Source organism: Neofelis nebulosa, chromosome 9 (genome assembly GCF_028018385.1).
Source record: "Neofelis nebulosa isolate mNeoNeb1 chromosome 9, mNeoNeb1.pri, whole genome shotgun sequence".
Taxonomy (NCBI): domain Eukaryota; kingdom Metazoa; phylum Chordata; class Mammalia; order Carnivora; family Felidae; genus Neofelis; species Neofelis nebulosa.
Genome location: NC_080790.1, coordinates 25,172,882 through 25,193,666, shown reverse-complemented (window position 1 = coordinate 25,193,666; position 20,785 = coordinate 25,172,882). Strand labels below are relative to the sequence as shown.

The 20,785-nt window shown below is 49.6% G+C and overlaps 1 protein-coding gene across 3 annotated transcripts in view; it reads left to right on the top strand.

Moving 5' to 3' along the window:
• Positions 1–7,140, top strand: part of GALNT14 (polypeptide N-acetylgalactosaminyltransferase 14) — a 209,955-nt gene extending 202,815 nt beyond the window's left edge. Inside the window, exons 14-15 of one of the 3 annotated variants that reach the window (XM_058682956.1) lie at positions 5,007–5,126; positions 6,570–7,140. In XM_058682956.1, the coding sequence (XP_058538939.1) occupies positions 5,007–5,126; positions 6,570–6,725 (276 nt within the window). In that variant the 3' untranslated portion in view covers positions 6,726–7,140. Of the gene's footprint in view, positions 1–5,006; positions 5,127–6,566 lie in introns of all 3 variants that reach the window. The other 2 variants (XM_058682955.1, XM_058682960.1) reach the window with 2 other exon arrangements.
• Positions 7,141–20,785: the final 13,645 nt, after the last annotated feature.

Sequence of the window (20,785 nt, the reverse complement as noted above, 5' to 3'; positions counted from 1 at the left end):
GTCCTTATAAATGAGCTATTTGCCCATCTAACCACAACAGAACCAGCAATGCTGCTTGGCACATGGGGTCTCTTCTCCGTTGTTTACTGTTCCCCACGCTGAAGAGTTTTTGAACGGGGAGTTCACCACCATCAGTAACTGACGCGGGCTTCTGCGTTGATGACAATACAGCCCCTGCCTTCTCTCCACGTGTGAATGTTTCTGTCCTCACCCAACCATCGCTCCTCCCACGTGCCACAAAAGTACTGTTCACGGAGACCGCGTCAGGGCCAGGCGCCGGCTGCGTGTTCCATGGGCATCATCTGGGTTGGTCATCACACGACCCCGTGAACCGTGTCCTGTTATCCCCCCATTTCACAGATGGGGTAAACGAGGCTTAGAGAGGTTGACCAGTACTCTCAGGTCATACACGAGTAATGCCGGGCCTGCTGTCCCCAGGGACCAAGCCCTTCAGACAAGGCTGGGGTGTCTCAACTTCACTGTTTGCATTAGTACCAGATAATTCTTTGTTGTGGGGACCGTCATGTGCGCTGTAGCATCCCTGGCCCCACCTGCTAGGTTTCAGTGACACCCTCCAATTAGTCCTAGTGCTCAAAAAATGCCTCCAGACACTGCTGTATGTCCCCTGGGCAGACAGATAGGGATGAGATCACTCTAGTCAAGAGCTGCTGCCCCAGGCTGGTTCCTTCTTGCCTCCTGGAGGTGGCCCTGAGCCATTCCAAGTTCAGCCCTGGGCCTGGACCCCGACCCATCTCATGCCTGCCTCTTTTGGACCTTGGCTCCTCCAGACATGTCTTCTTCTTCTTTTTAAATGTCTATTTATTTTGAGAAAGAGAGCACGAGTCGGAGACAGGGGCAAAGGGAGGGAGAGAGAGAATCCTAAACAGGCTGTATGCTCAGCACAGAACCTGATGCGGGACTCGATCTCACAACCGTGAGGTCATGACCAGGGCTGAAATCAAGAGTCAGATGCTTAACTGGACTGAGCCTCCCAGGCGCCCCCAGACATGTCCTCTTAAAAGCCCCTTTCCTCTTCTGTTCCATCCAACACAAGACATGAAACCCGGGCTGGGTGTTGCGGCCCGTGTGGTCCCAGCCCTGACAGCTGCGGCCGGATGGGCATCACCCAGAGAGAAGTCTGCTGCTCCCACCTGCCAGGCTGCTCGCTTCTCCTCATGCAGAGGCTGACTTCCAGAGGCTCTCTAAGCGCAGAGTCCTTAAGGTCCAACCTCGACCCATCATCAGTTCCCCTCTTCCAGGGCAGGAGCAAAGGGGCTGGAGGGCCAGGAGTGGACCCCCCTCTCCTCAGTCCCTCAGTGGCCTATCCTTGAGGAGGCGAGGCTGCCCACACCACCTCTGAGTTACCTTCTGTAGGTGTGGCCATGTCTGTGTGCACCGGGGTGCAGGGACAGGGGGTAGTGTCTATGACTGGGCCAGACCCCCAAATGGAGCTGTCAGGAGACGGCTCAGCGCACACCGATCTAGGCCAGGCCAGCCTGAGCAACCACGGCTACCTTCCTGAATCCATTTCTGACTCCGAGGTTCATTTAATAAACCCATTCATCACCGGCCATTCTGGAAGGCTGACAGGTTGCAGAACGGGAATCGGAAAACCTCTCCTCGCTTCCTGCCCCACCTGCTCCCGTGTTCTGCTTCCCTCCCTCCTCCCTCGCAGATGTGGCTCCTCCGAGAAATCATGAGGCTGAATTATTTCAGTGCCAGTAAACACCAGCTAATGGAAAGTCCACTCAGTGTAAAGGCTTCCATACCCTGTCTGTGCATGTGCGTTCTCCCCTTGGGGGTCTTGAGTGATCTCTTCTGAGCCCAGCCCCGGCCCCTGTGGGGGTCACCATATGCCTTCCTTCCTGAAAGGCATTAGTGGATGGGGTGTCTCTGATGTGAAAAAAAACACCACCCCCCTCCCACCCTCAAGCCTTCCCTGCACTTCCAGGTTTAGAAGCCCCTGGGATTCTAAAAAAGAAGAAATGCCGAGATAAGCTTTCAGAAATTGTGGTATATGTCAAGTTTTTATGTTTAATTAGTTAATGCTCTTAACATACACACACACACACACACACACACAAAGACAAAGTCAGTGTATTGTGGTAATCAAGATAATTACAGGATTTATTTTTAAAATGCTAATTCATGGTTTACAGCAAGCTGTGTGGGTGGGTAATGGGTCAGGGGGATGGACCTCTTCTTTCCACATCACTGACTGTGTGTTTAGCCTCATTTCCCGACAATGGCAGAAATCTAAAGCTGAGGCAGTTGTATGGTGGGCCTGGGCAGTAGTTCCCTGGCATTCCTGCCCTTGGGCTTGGGCCTGGGCCTGGGCTTCAGGCTTTTCTCTCCCCACCCTCCCCTCCTCGTACAGAATTCTCTGGACACACACCCATGATCTGCTTCCACTTTCTAGATCACACTGCAGATGTCTGGAGCCCCAGAATCCCCCACCGAAATGGCTGAAGCCTGAGCTGAGGACCTGCATGGATCTCCTGGGGGTACCCTGTGTCCCTAGCACGTTACCTAGGTCCAAGGGGGTGACCAGCCGAGCACGCATATGCAGGTGCAGGAGTTCACAGCAGGGGACAGAGCCGGGGTGGGAAGAAAAGGGGAACAGGCACAGGCTGGTAGGCCGCACTGTGTGTACCCCACCCCCCTGCCCTGGCATGGAGTCCAGGAAACGTGGGCCTCCATTCATGCACTTCCCCAGTTCCCATCAATGTCAGGGAGGTGCCTACTGTCTGGTCCGATCCCCCCTCCCCAGTCCCCAACATGGGGTGTGACCCTTGTTTCCAGTGGGAAGTGACCAGCTCTGTGCTGTCAGAGTGGAACTGATCTACAGTTTTCTATATTTGTGAGGGATCTCAGGGACAGACACTGCCTGTGATTAAACTTGAATAGAAGGGCGCTGGAAGGAGCCGTGACTATGGCAGCAACAGCAACAATAAACAAGCTGGAGATGGTCCGGGACCGCTGACCAGTTTGTGACTTTGGATAACCTCTGTGAGCCTTTCGTCGTCTGTAAAATGAGGATAATAATAATAATACTTATCTAGTAGGATTCCTATGAAGACTAAATTAATCTGTGGAAAGCCCCCCGGAACAGTGTCTTGCACACAGTAAGTGTTCAGCAAATGCTAGTCATCGGTAACAATGTCATCATGGTTATTGTTTCACCTCTGTGCATACAGACGTCTTTCCCTTTCCGTTTACCCTGGAGGGAAGCACATGGCGTGTGTAGTATGGTGATGTTCAAGGCCGGTGGAGAATTTATTGATGTGTTCCAAGGAGTACATTCCGTAACATTTATTATTTAAAAAATTAAATATATATATATAGGTCTAGAAATAGATGGAAGAGTATAAAGGATCCCCTGGACCCTTGCCCAGGCTCCAAGAAGTCTCAATTCACAGCCAGTCTATTTTCATCCGTATTTCCATACACTCCCCTGGTCTAGATCTTCTCCCAACACCAGCAATTTGAAAAGGGACGCAGGAGGGACACCTGGGTGGCTCGGTCGGTTAAGCATCCGACTTGGGCTCAGGCCATGATCTCACAGTTGGTGGGTTTGAGCCCCACACCTGGCTGTGTGCTGACAGCTCAGAGCCTGGCACCTGCTTCGGATTCTGTGTCTGCCCCTCCACTGCTCACACTCTGTCTCTCTTTCACACAAAAGTAAGTAAACATTAAAAAAAATTTTTTTTTAATGAAAAGGGAATCCACACATAGAACCCAACCATAGAGGACGGTGGCTCCCACTGAACCAGTGACCCCATCAAGGTATCAGGGACAGGGAAGGTTCCAGATCAGGAGAGGCAGTGGTCTGCATCCAAGTGTCTGATGGGGCAGCAGAAGGACCCAAGCTTGGGAGCGAAGAGGAGAACCAGGAAAGACGCTGAGGATGTCACTAGCTAGCAGAAGTCAGGAGAGGCGCCAAGGCTGGGGAGTGGCTGCCATCAGCTGGGGGAGGTGCGGAACAAGGAACAGATGAGCACCGGGTCAGCTTATGGGGCATATGGACCTAGAACAGGAGGCCAGCCAGCTAAAGGACCCTTTCTCCATTCTCGGGCCAAGGAGAAGTGGCTGCCGAGTGGCCTGGTCCAGAGGCTGAGGGCCAACTGCAGGGGTGCAGCGGGAAGGAGTTCAGTCCTTGATGGGTTCTCTCAGCAGCTCCCCTCAAAGCATCCAACTCACTGGTCACCCTTGCTCCGTGATGAGGGCAAAGGGCAGCTGGTCCCCCACTTGGCAGCCTGGGTAGGACCTTGTGGAGTTTCACGTTTGCATCCCCCTGACCTAAGAAACAGGAGTGGCTTGGGCTTCTTCAGCACTTAGCTGCTCTCTGATCTCTGGCATTGCATGGAATAAGTGAGGCATGTTCCTTGTAAGGACTCTCCCAGAATGCCCTTTTCCTCTCCCCACCCTCCTTGTCCTTTCACCTTTTCAGCTCCCCTCCCTGTAGGAGCTCTGCGCTAAGCCATCTCCTCCTGGAGTGCTGGAGTTCACACCCCTGCTGTGAGGATGTTCTGTCTCCTGACTCCCTCTGCCCTTCTGCTCCCTCCCGCCGCACACTCCCTGTTCCCTTTGTCCTGCCGTGGGCCTCTTATTGGAACACTCAGGCTTTCAGGGCACCAATTTGGCCTCCCTGCCAGGTCTGCTCACGGTGTCAAGTGAGAAACTGTTGACCACATAGCTGGGCTGCGGTGCTGTTCAGGCTTCGCCACCTCAAGCCCAGAGTTGTTCCGTGCCTCCCAGAGGTGGCTTGGGTGCCCAGGCCAGTCCCCTTCACAGGTGTGGGGATAGAGAGTTCAGTGGGGCTGTGACCTGCGAGCCTCTGGCTGTTGAGTCCCATTGTTCAAGGTGACTTTGTTGACCATCGTTCCTGCTGGGTCTCCCAGTGCTTTATACCACCAGGCTTCGCTAATTATCACACATAGTCCTAGGAGTGCCCCACCAGGCTTCCGAGGATCCTGATGTGAACCTTCTGGCCTCTTCTCCTCCAGATATGGGCCTTCACATACACCCAGCAGATCCTCCAGGAGGAGCTGTGCCTGTCCGTCGTCACCATCTTCCCTGGAGCCCCGGTGGTTCTTGTCCTCTGCAAGAATGGAGATGACAGACAGGTAAGTTCTCAGTGGGTACACAGGGTCTTGGCCACCTGCAGCTTCCAGACTGCCTGAGTAAGGTCGGAGGCTCGTGTGCAAGACAAGAGAGAAACTGGGGCGCCTGGGTGGCGCAGTCGGTTAAGCGTCCGACTTCAGCCAGGTCACGATCTCGCGGTCCGTGAGTTCGAGCCCCGCATCAGGCTCTGGGCTGATGGCTCGCAGCCTGGAGCCTGTTTCCGATTCTGTGTCTCCCTCTCTCTCTGCCCCTCCCCCATTCATGCTCTGTCTCTCTCTGTCCCAAAAATAAATAAAAAACGTTGAAAAAAAATTAAAAAAAAAAAAAAAAGACAAGAGAGAAACTGTAGAAGAGGAGGGGTTGATCAGAAAGAGACCCTCCTGGTTAGGAGAGGTGGTTGGCTTACCCCTGAATGCCTGTGGACTTCGGCAGACCACAGTGTGCATGTGCATCTTGTACCCTCCTGCCTAGCTCTGATGCCCACCTGGCACCCTGGAGCCGGAGAGCACTGGGGCAAAGCCTTCGGGGCCACGGGGATGAGCAGTGCTCGAACTTTGCCTTCAGGAGCCTTGTGCTCTGGCAGGATGTCCACCAAGATTCGTAGCACTCTGGATGTGCCATGTGCCCAGCTGACCCCAAGTTGTTAACCCCACACAGTTTCCTGCCAACTGGGTACTGGCATTAGAGAGACAGAGATTCCAATGCCCTTTTATGACTCATTGGCTGTGTGACCCACAGCAGGTTACTGGACCTCTCTGAGCTTTGGTTTCTTCCTCTGTGAAGTTAGTTGATGATGCTCCCCCCATGGGGCAGCTGTTTAGAGCGATGAACTGAAGTGGTCCATGGTGCCTGCTCAATGGTGGTTCCCCGAAACATGTCCATCCCCCCGACTTGTTGGGTAAGAGGAGGTCTGGGGAGCAGAGGCATGAGCTCCCATCTCTGCCTGGGCCCTTCATGTGCTGGAGCGCTTTGGAGGAGCACAGGTTTGTGGCATCAGGTGCTGCCCAGAAGCCTCTCTGCCCTCCTGCACCCCATCCCCCAGCTCGCTCCCACATCTTCCTGCCGTGCAGACACTGAGGGCACATCATCTCTCTGGGTGCTCCTCTGACTAACGTGCTTCATGTTTTCTGGCCTGTGGCTTAGAAAGTTACTGCCTTCTAATGAGTTTTCCTAGCAAACATATTGATTTTGCTTTTACTTTTTTATCTGGAGGGGAAAAAACAAACAAACAAACAAACAAAACCAGAAAAACCAACAGTACCTGGCAAAGCAATTAGTTGCAGTTTTATTCCTCCGTGAGACCGTGAAGTCAAGTCTCTGGGTGACCCCAGCCGTGCGGTGTAAACACGGCTGATTGTTCTGGAGCTGCTGGTGTTGTCGATAGGACCTGGGGCCTTTGCCAGAGAATCCCAGTTCACTCTCTCTCCTCTCCGTCTTCTCAGCAGTGGACCAAGACTGGTTCCCGCATCGAGCACATAGCATCCCACCTCTGCCTAGACACGGACATGTTTGATGATGGCTCTGAGAATGGCAGGGAAATCGTTGTCAACCCATGTGAGTCGTCACTTATGAGCCAGCACTGGGACCTGGTGAGCTCTTGAGGACCCCGTGCCTGAGCCAGCGGGGCCGTGGGTGACGTTTCCCAGATGAGAAGCAGACCAGAAATCAGGCCACCAGCAGCTCCCAACTACTGTAGTAGATGCCCTGCATGGGGAGGTAGAGAAGAGCCCCTGGACAGGAGCAGGTGTCTCAGGGAGGATGGAGGAAAGGATTGTAAGCCACATGGGGCTCAGAAACAGATTTCACGTCCTCTCCGTGCTGCTGAGTTCCAGTCCTGGCCCAGTCTTCACCTCGCTGGAATCTGGCGACCAAGATTTAATGGGAAGTGTTTATGTTGTTCCCTTTCTTACAAAGGAAGCCAGAGAGAAAAGCCTTTTTTGTCACTGGACCAGGACTAAATTGAGAGATGAAGAATGGAGGTTGTTTTCAAAACAAATAAAGGAACCTTAGATGTTTTCTCTGTGCATCTATTTGTTTCTACTTATGTAAGCTCTGGGTTAAGCTAAGTTCTTCATTCAGAGGGGACACGCGGCGGGGCAGAGGCTGCAGGGTCTTTGGGCAGAGCAGACAAAGAGAACAGGTCCATGAGAGACCCATGCTCTTATCCTGGGCTGCCACCAACAGCCTGTGTGACCTTGAAAGTCACACAGGGGCACCTGGGTGGCTCAGTCAGTTAAGCATCCAACTCTTGGTTTCAGCTCAGGTGATGATCTCACGGTTCGTGAGTTTGAGCCCTGGTTCGGTCTGGATGCTGGTAGTGTAGAGTCTGCTTGACAGTCTCTCTCTCTCTCTCTCTCTCTCTCTCTCTCTGTCTCTCTCTCTGTCTCTCTCTCTCTCTCTGCCCCTCCCCTGCTCGCTCACTCAGTTTCAAAATAAGCAAGCTTAAAAAACATTTTTTTAATTAAAAAATCACATACACACAAATGCTCTGCTGCTTCATTTCCCAACATGTCAAGTAGGGGAACAGGAGCAGATCCATGGTTCTTACCCAGGGATATGTTCTCTCATCCGGACAAATCATGTCTATTTAGGGGCTCAGATTCCAGCTGTGGAGATCCTGCTTTGGGAGGTCCAGGTGGGGTCCAGGCTCCTCAGGTGATTTAGATTCTCCTCCCTGGTTGAGACCACTGCCCTAGATGTTGCTCTGGGCCCTCCTGGCTTTATAGTCTGTAGCCACTAGCATAGGACTTTCTTACTCTAATAAATCCCCAGTGTGCCCTAGGAATTGGGTACTATGTTCGTCCGTGCTTATCTTTTTAATGTTTATTTATTTATTTTGAGACACAGAGAGAGAGAGAGCACAAGCAGGGGAGGTGCACAGAGAGAGAGAGAGAGAGAGAGAAGCCCAAGAGGCTCCATGCTGTCAGCATAGAGCCCAGTGCAGACCCCGAACCCATGAACTATGAGATCATGACCTGAGCCCAAATCAAGAGTCAGATGCTCAACTGATTGAGCCACCAAGATGCACCTTTGTTCATGCTTATTAATTAGGGTTTAAGAAAAGAACCAATGCATATTGTTTAAAAGTTTCCAAAATAGGGGCACCTGGGTGACTCAGTCGGTTAAGTGTCCAGCTTTGGCTCAGGTCATGATCTCACAGTTCGTGGGTTTGAGCCCCGCGTCGGGCTCTGCACCGACAGTTCAGAGCCTGGAGCCTGCTTCAGATTCTGTGTCTCCCTCTCTCTCTGCCCCTCCACTGCTCGTGCTCTGTCTCTCAAAAATAAACTTAAAAAAAAAAGAAGTTCCCAAAATAGTCCCATACATTTTCTGCCAAGGTCAGTCCACCACAAGCTGTTTAGTAATGGTCTTATTTATCTATTGCTAAATGACAAATTACCCCCAAAACCTGGCAGCTTAAAGCAACGCACATTTGTTATCGAACAGTTTCTGTGGATCAAGAATCTAGGCTCAGCTTCACAGGGTCCCCTGCTTCAGAGTGACTGGAAATGCTACAGTCAAGGTGTTTTCCAGGGCTCTGGTCATCTCAGGGTTCAAACAGGAGGATCTGTTCCAGGGCTCACTCACTGACTGTTGGCAGGATTTGGTTCTACAGGCCTATTGGCCATAAGCCGCCCTCAGTCCTTGCCATACAGTCCTTGCCTCAGTCCTTGCCTCTCCAACATACCAGTTCACTTCACCAAGCAGACCCACGAGTCGAAGGTGCCAGCAAGATGAAGTCAAGGTCCTCTAGAACCTAATCTCACGAGTGACCATCTGTCACTTTTGCCACATTCTGTGTGATAGAAACAAGTCACTAGTTTCAGCCCACACTTACGGGGAGGGAATTACACAAGAAAGCTGATGCCAGGAGTGGGGGATCATTGGGGGCCATTTTCGCTTCTGGCTGCCACAGGAACTGTGCCCTAAACAGGTGTCTGTCTCCCCTTCATCCAGAAAGCCTTCAGTGAGGGCCATGGTTCAAGCTCATCATTGCTGAGGACTACTGCAGGTAGAGGAGGTCAAGGACTGAGTGCACACACCCAGAATCTCTTCCGGGGGTTGTATCGATTTATACAATGCCCCTCTTACCTTCTTTAGTTATGGTTTGGCTCTTTTGTGGTACTTTCATTCCTCACTATGAAAAGGAGAGGAAGCCATGGGATAGATAAAGCCGCCTATTGAAGAAGATACTCTGATGACTCCTCGAGCTGTGTCCGCAGGATTTAAACCAGCCTTGCAGAGAAGGAAAGATCAGATAGGTTTGCCAGTACCCTCTCCCCTGAGTAGGGGAAGCAGGCCCTGCACTAAAATAACTCAAGGAGCCAATGTCCTCACCTATTGTTGGTCTCTCTATATATCTGTACCTGACCTTGAGTTCCCTGGTGGCAGGAAAGCTGTCTCTTTCTTGCCTTATCCCCACCACTGGGCTGGGCACATCAAGCTCTCAGTGAATGTTTTCCTAAATGGATGATTGGAAAAACTCCTCCTTGTCCAAGGTAAAGTAACTTATATTTTACTACTCCCATAAAGTCACAGAGTGTAGGTGGCTCTCAGTCCCTCTTGAACACCCAAGGAAACGGAGAAACAAGAATGAGGCCTTTGCCCCAGGAGGACAAATGTTTTTTGCTGATAGCGATAAAGCCAAAACAAGAGTAATTTGTGATTTGAAGGCAGAAATAACAATAGTTCCGGGGCACCTGGGTGACTGAGTCAGTTAAGTGTCTGACTCTTGATTTCTGCTCAGGTCATGATCTCATGTTTCATGAGTTCAAGCTCCACATTGGGCTCTGCTCTGGCAGCACAGAGCCTGTTTGGGATTCTTTCTCTCCCTCTCTCTTTGCCCCTCCCTTGCTTGCTCATGCATGCTCTCTCTCTCAAATATTTTTAAAAATTAAAAAAAAAAAAAAAGAGATAACAACAGTTCCACACCTCCACCAACTGAGGACAAAGCTGATGATGCCCTGATGGGACAGTGACCTGCCCTGGGATGCCTCGACCTGCAGTTGCACAGCAGAGTGAGTGTGACCAAGTTTTGCCTGGCAGTCAGGTCTTTCAGTGAATGCTGAGTCAGAGTCCTTAGTCAACTCTGATCTTTGAGTCCAAGTGCCGAATTTCAGTATCCTGGAAAGGCTCGCTCCGAAGGCCACCAGTAGTCATTGGTGAAAGTAAAAGTGGGTCAAATGACATCAGCCTATGAAAACAGAAAGGACCTACACTCTTCACATTTTAAGGGCTCACAAGATTGAGACCACCAACCAAGCTTGGAGTCACTACCCTGGAGCAGTCTCACCACACGGCCAGGTGAGGAGGTGTCAGAAGCCCCCTGTACTGGGATCACATCTGACTAGTGGGCTCAGATACAAACAATAAGGATTCCTAAGTATCTTAGGGGTGTGGTGTGCAAATTAAGTGGAAAGGAATTTATACATCCTTTTTTATATATATACTGGAAAGAAGAGAGTCAGGGGCTCCAGGCACTGCCAAGTGTCTGGATTAGAGTTGGAGGGTTGATGAAATTGAGTGAATGGGCAGAAATGGGAGGTTTTGAGTAACTCTAGGAGCAGCATAGGTGGCCAAGTCGGGTGCCATATTGAATCTGAGCCTTTCTCTCTTGCCAGTTTGTTTCCTTATGTGCTGTGTAAATCCTCTGTGTGAGCTCATCTTCAGCAGGAGTCATTTTCTCTGCACACCCCAGGTGCCCACGTTGTGGAGGCATGCCTCGGGGAAGGTTCAAGTTTGCCTCTGTTGGGTCCCATTGACTTTAAACCATTTGGTACATTGATTTCTCCTCTGATTGTGGTTTCCACTCTGTGGAAGCGATGGGAATTTGGACCCTGCATCTACACTTAGCACAAGCTTGGTTTTCCATCTTTTGCAAATTATCATTTCCCTGCACAAATTATTGGCCTGCTGCCATGCCATCACCATTCACCCAGCTGGTGGGTGGGGATTGTTTAGCCCTTTTAAGGAACCAACTATATGTACGGTCTTGTTTCTGATCCCAGCCACCCGGGTGTCCACAGTCTTCACATCGGCCTCTTGGGTGTTCAAACTCTAGCCATCTGGATTCAATTCCCCTATCAGCTCACACTCATCACTCCAGCTTTGAATTCACACTCATTTTTGGAATCTAGGATTCCCCCTTCCATTCAAGTGCAGCTATGGTTTCAAATTGTTTTATTTTATTTCATACAATATTTACATGTGTGGTGGAGAGGGGGCTTCCCAAATCACCTCAGACCAAAATTCCTTAGTATTATGATTAGCTGTCACCGCTGTCTTTCCCACTGGCTGTGGGACCATATCTTAGTGTAGACACTCAATAAATTTCTGTGAATGAGTGAGAGAATAAGCTTGTGATTCTTTAGTACCACTTTCTAATTACCTCCTGGCTATAGCTATCAGACGTTAGAGTTTTAAAAAGACAGCAAAGACAGAAACGGAGGACCAAGAAGACAAATTTATAACAATGAAATCTTGTTATAATACCCATAGATTTAGGGATCATGCATATTTTACTTCATAATGACAGAGTTTAATACTGAAAGTGCTAACTGGAAAGAACTATCAGTAATGGAAATCTTTAATACTGCAATAGAACCCAGCAAGGAGAATCTGTTCTCATAAACTCTGGGGGATGGTGACAGAAGAGGACATGGCCACACTTGCACTGCATCTGCAGGAATCTCAGGCATATTCCCCGGCATCTGGCAACGTGAGTCCTGGCTGGCCTTCGAGAGGAGGCTTACTTTTTACCTGTGGTCTATGTGGTTTACCTATACTAGATTGAAGTCCCCTCCCTGCCCCCCAACTCCACGCACTAAGCCACTGCCCACTGTGCCCCTGAAGAGACTGTGCCCTAACCTGTCTCTTCCCTTGACTTGTGCCAAGAGCTGGGCACATCTGGCTCACAGAGGAGAGAGTGCAGGTTGGAGGGTGACGTGAGAGGTCGAGCAGCTGTGTGAACGTGGAGACCTCTGGTACATTACAGGTGATGATGGGAGCCTCTTCTCTCCAACACGTAGAGCCAACCTCCCGGGCTCCCTGGTGGTCCAAGGTCTCAGGCATCCTAACTCGGATTAACACACCCCGAAGCTCCGAGCGCTTTTCCATTTGCCATGGAGCCGACTAATTTAATGAAGCCGTCACAGTGCAAACCTCAGGGCATATTGGAAAAGGACTGGAGCACGACATTATTTCACAGCAGTAGATTTGCATCATTTTCATTTCACAGCTTTCCAATGGGAAATAATAAAACAGAATTACAAACATAATGAAGGAAGAAAGGAGGGGAAAAAAAAAACCAAAACCTTGGGTGAGAGACACATCCTCTGTGCTGCACCAGGGCTGGTTACGTTATTCATTTGAGCCAGTAAATATTATCTGGCTTTGCTCTGCAGAAAGGAGCGGCCCAGGATGCCTCCACCTGCTGCTGAAGATAACAGGCTGCAATAACTCACTGTCCAGCACAGCGAGGAGCTGTGTGCATCCCCTGCGGAAGGCTCACCGCATGGCCTTCTGAGAAATTGCAGCCTCTGAGGGCACATCCCCCCTGGGCCAGCCGCGGTGCCGGGATGAAGGGTGTGCCATCCATGATGGTGGGATGGGGGGATGGGGGTGGGGAGAGGGGGGATGCCTCCCTCCCCTCCAGAAGACCGCTTCCCAGCAGGGGTGCCCAGATCCCTAGGACGGTTTCAAATTGGAGCGAGTCCCTGCCCCCTTCCATTTCTGCAGGGTGCTCCCTGGGCGTAACAAGGTGCACTGACAGCCAGAAGCTATATAGGAGACAACAGAGAGGACACGCTCTGTTCCCAAACTGTTCCCATTCATCGCACTGCGGTGTGAGATCAAGGGAGGCAGCCGGCTCCAGCTCCACTGGGCTTTTATTCTTTTCTGCCGGCCTGTCCTTCAACTTGAGGAGATGCCCCGGGCCTGTCCCCACAGCAGGGAGACCGAATCCCTCCACCCTCCACCCTTCGCCCAAACCCAGTTCCTCCCCTGCCTTTTACTGAAAATAACTTTTCTCCTCTGTGAACGCAGGAGTTTGAGGCCACGTGGAATGAGCTGCTTCTTCCCTCTTAGCCTCCTTTGAGGCCAAGCCTCACCTGTGCCTTGGGCCTCCTCTAACCTTCCTGCTCCTACAGGTATGCCGCCCCGTCACCCAACCCTTCCCCATTAACTGAATAGTATCTCAATTTCTCCTACCCTGACTTCTAGAAAAAAAGCCTTCCCTTGAGCCCCGTTCCACTTTTTCTTTGACCAACATGCTCCTCTAAAGCACAGTAGTTAGTCCCGTGGACTCGGGTCAGATAATGTAGGTTCAGATCCTCCAGTAACTGGCTCTGTGACTAGGGACACATTACCTAACTTCGCTGAGCTCAATTTCCGACTCTGTCAGTGGGGCGATAGTCACAGCTATCTCATAATGTTGGTGTGAGATTAAATGAAATGTGGAGTGGGGCGCCTGGGTGGCGCAGTCGGTTAAGCGTCCGACTTCAGCCAGGTCACGATCTCGCGGTCCGTGAGTTCGAGCCCCGCGTCGGGCTCTGGGCTGATGGCTCAGAGCCTGGAGCCTGTTTCTGATTCTGTGTCTCCCTCTCTCTCTGCCCCTCCCCCGTTCATGCTCTGTCTCTCTCTGTCCCAAAAATAAATAAAAAAAAAAAAAACGTTGAAAAAAAAAAAAATTTTTTAAAAAAAAAATTAAAAAAAAATGAAATGTGGAGTTCTCAGCACAGAGCCAGGAACATATTATGTCTTCGAAAATGTCTGTCGTCATTATAGTTTTATTGTGAGGATTGAACATCAGTGTCCAGAGCAGAGGACAGGGCTCTGGAGTGTTGAAGGCTGACCCTGATCCAGAGGTCACTTAGAGGTCAGGCTGGGTCTGAGGCCCCCAGGGTCACGGAGAACCTGATCCCCAGCAACACTGCTCTTCGGTTGGGAATTGGTGAGGAGCCCAGGAGGGGGACGAAGCAGAGAAGAGCAGGGAGGGTGAGCGGTCCCTGTCGCCAGTCTCGGCCCCTCCTTGCCTGCAGTTCATTGCCATTTCGCCCACTTGGGTGTTTCCTCGGCCCTTGTGTTCATTCCCCACCTGCACACAGATCGGGTCTGTCACCTGTGTGCTACCCCCGGTGTGCCACGGTCTGTGCTGAGCCCTTCGGGGAAGCCACACTGTCAGTGGTGTCACAGTCCAGGAGAACAGAGCACAAGCACGGGAGGAACAGAGGTTGGCAGAGCAAGTCTGGTCTGGCCCGCACCCCCAGAAGCTCCGCCCTCCCTCTCAGAGACAGTCCCACCACACCCCACACCCCAGGAAGTATCTCAGCTCTGCTTCCTATGCTCAGCTCTCGTACCTGAATCCTGCCTCTCTTCAACTCACCAGCCTGGCACCTGCATGATTTTCAGGTTTGGAGGTACCCCCGGATGCTGTGAGAACACTGCGTCCAGCACCCCGTGCCCTGGGCTTCTGCCTGCCTTCCGCTGGGGTCCCCTGCTCAGGGGCTGGGGGCCGGTCTCTCACCAAATGGAGGGCAGGAGTTCTAGATCCACTGATGGATTGGTGGTTTTAAAGGACACTTGGGCTTGAGCCAGGAGATAGGATGTTAAGGACCCAAAGCAGTTCAGACAGAGTTCAGAAAGGAAGTTCAAAAAGAGAATTCTGGAGGTTCCAAGGAAGAAAAGACCCCACGTGAGATGAACTTGAAGCATAAGTGAGGTTTCGAAAAGCTGGAGATGGGGACACGTCCTAGGCAACAGCAGCCTGAACAGAGACACAGAAGCAGGAAAGGACAGGCCTTTTTCAGGGAATGTGGAGCGTGGCATAGAAGACATGGAAAGAGTGTGGGTCAGAGAGGGGGACCTAGGGGAGGTAGCTGTGAGCCACTGAAGGTGTTGGAGCAAGTGAATGATACTGACCCGAGTGTAGGAGGAGAGAGATGGATTAAGTCGCAGGAAGTAAGGTGCTTCGAAGGTGAGATTCTGTGACAAGCGGCCTATTAGAGACTCCAGAAATAGTCCAAGAGAGATTATGAGGCCTAAACCATGTCACCGTCAGTCAGAGTGGAAGACAGACGATGATCCTCAGCGATTGTGGCAGCGGACACGGAGGAGAGGAGAAGGTGATAAGAGCAGGTGGAACAAGGTGGGAGAATGGCCTTAATGCTGAGAGGATCTTGCTCTGCCTACAGAGAAGATGCCTGCATCGTCCCATATTTAATTGTTCCATTTGAGTATCTGATAACCGGGCTTAATTAGTCAATCATAAAACATTTTAGACACACAAAAGAATAGTAGCATAGCAACCAGTTACACAGCACTTAACTCTGTGCTCAGCATTGTTCTGAGAGCTTTCAAGATTTGAACTTCGTCAATCCTCGTGCAAGTAACAGCTATGTGGTAACAGTACTACGATCTCTGTCTTACAAACGAGTAACTTAGGGGCCAAGATGGTTCAGTGATTCACCCAAAGTCATTCACCTGGTAGTAAAAGTAAGGTTCAGGTCCAAGAAGTCCGTGGCCAGAGCTCCGGGTTCATAGTCACCAGGCTGTGCTGCTCCTCACATTAAGGATAAAATAACAAATTTTACGGGGCACCCGGGTGGCTCTGTCAGTTACACATCTGACTCTTGACCTTGGCTCAGGTCATGATCTCGTGGTTTGTGAGATAGAGCCCCATATTGGTTGGATCTGTGCTGAGCGAGGAGCCTGCTTGGGTCTCTCTCTCTCTCTCTCTCTCTCTCTTTCTCTCTCTCTCCATCTCTCTCTCTCGGCCCCTCCCCTGCTTGCCCCCCCAAAACAAATAAATACATTTTTAAAAATAATAAAAACAGGGGCGCCTGGGTGGCGCAGTCGGTTGGGCGTCCGACTTCAGCCAGGTCACGATCTCGCGGTCCGTGAGTTCGAGCCCCGCGTCGGGCTCTGGGCTGATGGCTCGGAGCCTGGAGCCTGTTTCCGATTCTGTGTCTCCCTCTCTCTCTGCCCCTCCCCCGTTCATGCTCTGTCTCTCTCTGTCCCAAAAATAAATAAAAAACGTTGAAAAAAAAATTAAAAAAAAATAATAATAAAAACACTGTGTTCCTACCAGAAAGAAAATGATACAGTGAAATCCCCCCTGCAAACTCCCTCATGGGTGGAGTTTTACACTAAGTGGTTCTGCCTGTTTAACACCTGGCTAGCCGTACTGACCTCAGATTCATTCACCCATCAACCATTTGTTAGGTAAAGAAGGGAGAAAGGAATTAGCATTTAGTGAGCTATTACTGTGTGTCAAATATACGCCTATGTGCTCTGCATTCACTGTGAATGCTATTAGCAGTTTGCCGAGACAGGTGTTGTCCTCATGATTTCACAGATGAGACACTTGAGTCTCAGAAAAGTTAAATAATTGGTCAATGTTGCCCAACCTATATTTTTTAATGTTTATTTATTTTTGAGAGACAGAGAGACAACAGAGCACAAACAGGGAAGGAGCAGAGAGAGAGAGGGAGACACAGAATCTGAAGCAGGCTCTAGGCTCTGAGCTGTCAGCACAGATCCCAACGCGGGGCTCAAACTCACAAACCGCAAGATCATGACCTGAGCCGAAGTCGGACGCTTAACTGACTGAGCCACCCAGGCGCCCGAGGTTGCCCAACATATAAGTGGTAGAGCTGCCTACCTCTTCTCGGTGAACATGCTGCCTTGCAAAGTACATGGCAGTCAGCCCCCCAAATGTATATGGAGATCACCAAGTATAGATATTTACTAGGCACCTGTTCCATGGGAGGAACTATTTCAGGAGCTGGCCACCAGTCCTTGCCTTTGAGGACAAGTGGAGAGAAGCAGGTTTTATTTTAGAGAGAGTTAGGACAGGGGGAGGATGTGCTCTTGGCCGTAACAGAGGTCACTGGCGTACAAGGGGCACCAAGGTGGGGGGGGGGGGGAATGGAAAAGCTTCCCAGAAGACAGGATGGCTAAGTGATAAGGCTGATAGGACAAGAGGCAAGGGGGCGTAGTCCGAGCCCCAGAAACCCACTTTTGCTTCTCCACACTGTCTTCTAGTACCTGGCTCAACCCTGACTATAAAAAATGATGCATTAACTTTATGAACTTCTGACAATTTGTTTTGAGGTTGGGGAAGAACATGGGGCTGAAGGAAGGCTGAGTCATCTGCTAGGAAACCCCTTCCAGCCCTCCCAGCACAAGGGGGACACCTGCGTCCCCGTGAAAACCTCGTGTCCTCATGGAACACCTTCTGTCAGCCTGTGCTCCCGTGTTCCCACCGTGCCCTCTGCAAAGCTGACTTAGCACTCCACGCATGAACTGTACCTCCTGTTTACATGTCTCCCCTTGTACTCTTTGTAAGCCCCTCCGAGGATGGGGCCCACACTGCATCTACCAGGGTCTGCTCTCAGAGGGTGCTTGCTGAACTGAACTGCCCTGAGCAGACCAAACCAGATTTTCCAGATGAAGCCACTTTGCTCCTGTGTCTAGTCAGCCAGCCGGGATCACATTCACCTTATGTCCAGAACAGGCCCCGGCAACTTGGACAGCACGAATAGGCCACAATTCATCCTAACCACCAAGAATTCTTTCTGTTGGATCGTGAAGCACATGAAAACCTCTCAAACCTGGCCTCTGTTGAGGGATACTTGGTGCTTCTGTCCTGCTGCCCTGGGGAATCGACAACACAAATTTAACAGGAACCAAGAGCATTCAGACTGGCCCATCTGCGAATGGCAGGGCTGTGGGCTAAGCATCCAGAGGGATGACCACTGGCTGCCCTGGCCTGCTGAAATGGCTTTCGGACTTCCCGACCAAGTCGGCTTCAGGGTAACAGTACCTGTGAAGTGGGGCCTAGGGAGGGGAACCCATAAGAAGGCGAGGTGAGCCCTAGCAAAGATATTCAAACCACAGAACATCGTTCACACTCCAGAACCAGAAGCTCCAGGGTGGGAACATGTCTTGAAGACTAGGTACGTGCATCTGATGGGAATCCAGTGTGGACAGATGGGAATCCTCTTTGTTATAAAACAAAGTCATTCCGTGGAGAACGGGTTTGCTTAGCTCTGTTCTTCTCTATCCATCCTTTCTCATTGTGGCAGTACAGCTGAAATGGCCTGAATTCTGTATATCTTGGCTAGGATGAAAGAAAAGTCCAGACTACTGAGCATGAACAGAACTTTGAAAGAGTGCTTTCAGTCCAACTCCAGCTTCTTGGCAAACCTCTACCTAAATCATAGCGGCCACTTGCTTCCATTTCCAAATGTCTTTAGAAATTGCTCTTAATGGGCTCACATCAGTACTTAGCAGGTGCTTCCTCCATGCAGGTAGACAGGTCTACTGAGGCTGCAGGGAACTAAAACACCCACACACTGCCCATAACTGCCCTGCAAGGAAGGCGTTGTTTTCCTCACCTACACGGCAAGACACCGTGTTTCAGAGCAGTGCAGTAACTTGTCCAAGGATGCACAGTGTGACCACTGATGGCCAGCGCAGCAGGGCTGAAACCCACTTCTTTCAGCTCCAGATCCCAGGCCCCTTCCTGTTCTTTTCCCTTTTTTCCCCAAGAAAGTTTACCTTTTGAGAATCTAGTCAAGAAAAACACGAGAACAATGTTATGCGTCATGTAACTAAGAAGTTCAAAACGTAACACATTTTATTTTTTAAATTTTTTTGTTTATTTATTTATTTTGAGAGAGAGAGAGAAACAAAGAGTCAGAGAGAGGGAGAGAGAGAGAATCCTAAGCAGGCTCTGCACTGTCAGAGCAGAGTCGGACACGGGGCTTGATCCAATGAGCTGTGAGATCACGACCTGAGCCAAAATCAAGAGTCAGACGCTTAACCAACTGAGCCACCCAGCAGCCCCAAAATGTAACACATTTTAAAAATTGTCTTTTCACAATGAAAAAAGCTGAGGTTTTTGAACTGATAAAGGCAATGCCAGTTGGATTGCAAGAAAAAAGAGATCCAGGACAGTAAGGGCTATACCAGTTATCTTTGTCTTGTTAAAAAACTCAAACTTGCATTTAATTACTTTTATCAAAGTGATACTTGTTTGAAGCAATGTTTACATACAGAAATCTCCTATTCCAAATATACTCCCTTTCCCCAGAGGTAACCATCCTTCACGCTTGTAGGGCTTTCCCCTGGCATTTACCTCGATAATTGAATATTATACAGCTGTTTCTTAAAATATCAATTTTAGACATTATCTATTGACTTTGTGCCATGGGAGATAAGGACTTAGTTTTTCCACACCACTGCCCACATTTCTCTCCTTTTATCCCGGTGACATATTTATAAAATAAATTTTGGCAAAATCAATAATCAGCACTTATACACTGAGCCAAAAGGTGAATTACGACCAACCTCCCTTCTCATACAATCTTTTGTTTTTCCCTGAATTAACAATTGCTTCACCTTTTTCATTTCCCTGATTTTCTGTGACTCTCTCACTCTTTTCTCCAAACTCTCCCATGTGACATACTTGCCATGATCTCAAACAAATCCTTATTCCCTTTTTTTTTCCTTCCTTAAGAATTCACTCAAGAGGCTCTCTGTTCAAATGCCCCAATGTTACTGGTTGCTTTCTCTGCAGGTTGCATAACAGACACCCTGGGGATTCTCTTCTCCAATCTCTAATTTTGGTTCACTTCTTTCTTGGATCATAGATCTTATTTCTTGATTTCCTTCCTTTCTTTCTTTTTTTTCTAGATAGCATCCTAGAGTACCTTCCTAAGGTAAGAGGTAAGCTTTTTGAATTTGCATCTGTAAAGGTAAAATTCTTGAATGGTAAAAATGTCTTTATTCTACTTCACATTGGCTCTCTACTTGGGTTGTGTATAAAATTCTAAGATGAAAGTCATTTGCTTCAGGATTCTGAAGGCAATGCTCTCAAGAACTGTGAAGAGTCTGAGGTTTTGCCCTACTTGCAAGCTGACAAGTTGGCCCACCAGCTGGTAAAAGACACAAGACCCCTGGGTCAGAGCTAAAGGAGAGTTTATTACTCACAGTAATGGGAGAAGGCAGAATATCAGCATTTTTTTTTTGACACTGGTTCTCCTAACCCCAGTTCTCACAGGTGGCAGAGACAGGGCCAAGTGACACCTACCCACACATAGTGGGTTGTGTTACCACAGATGAACCCTGAGCTTCGGGAAACTAAATCTTTTATAATGGGCATTTTTGCTCTGGAGGGAAACACTATTGCTGCCTTCAAAAACTGTTCACTATACAAATGTGCTTGAAAAGATAGTCCCAAACAAGGGGCTGTCAGTGCCGCTCTCACAAGATATCCAGAAATGCAAAATACACAAGGTAAATCATCCACCAAAAATTGCTTCCTTGCCTTCAAGCTTCCACTACACTCCTGAGCTTCCACTGATACCAATGCAATCATTTTCTTTCATTCGTTGCCCTTTCCCCCCCCCCTCTCTGCAAGGCTTTGGGCCATTTCCTTATACCTGGTCTTCTGATTATTTCCTAATGTCAATTTGGAGATTCTATATCCTACATTTCTGGGGATTTTTCTTATACTATTTCTTTGGTTATTCAGTGGTTTCTTTCTCCCTCGAGCTCCCTTACGGAATTCCCTAGTTTCCCTTCGATTTGTTTGTTTGCTTTGTTCTCTTTCAGTTTGGAAGATGTCCTCAAATTTCCTATTAACTGTGGATGTACGGGC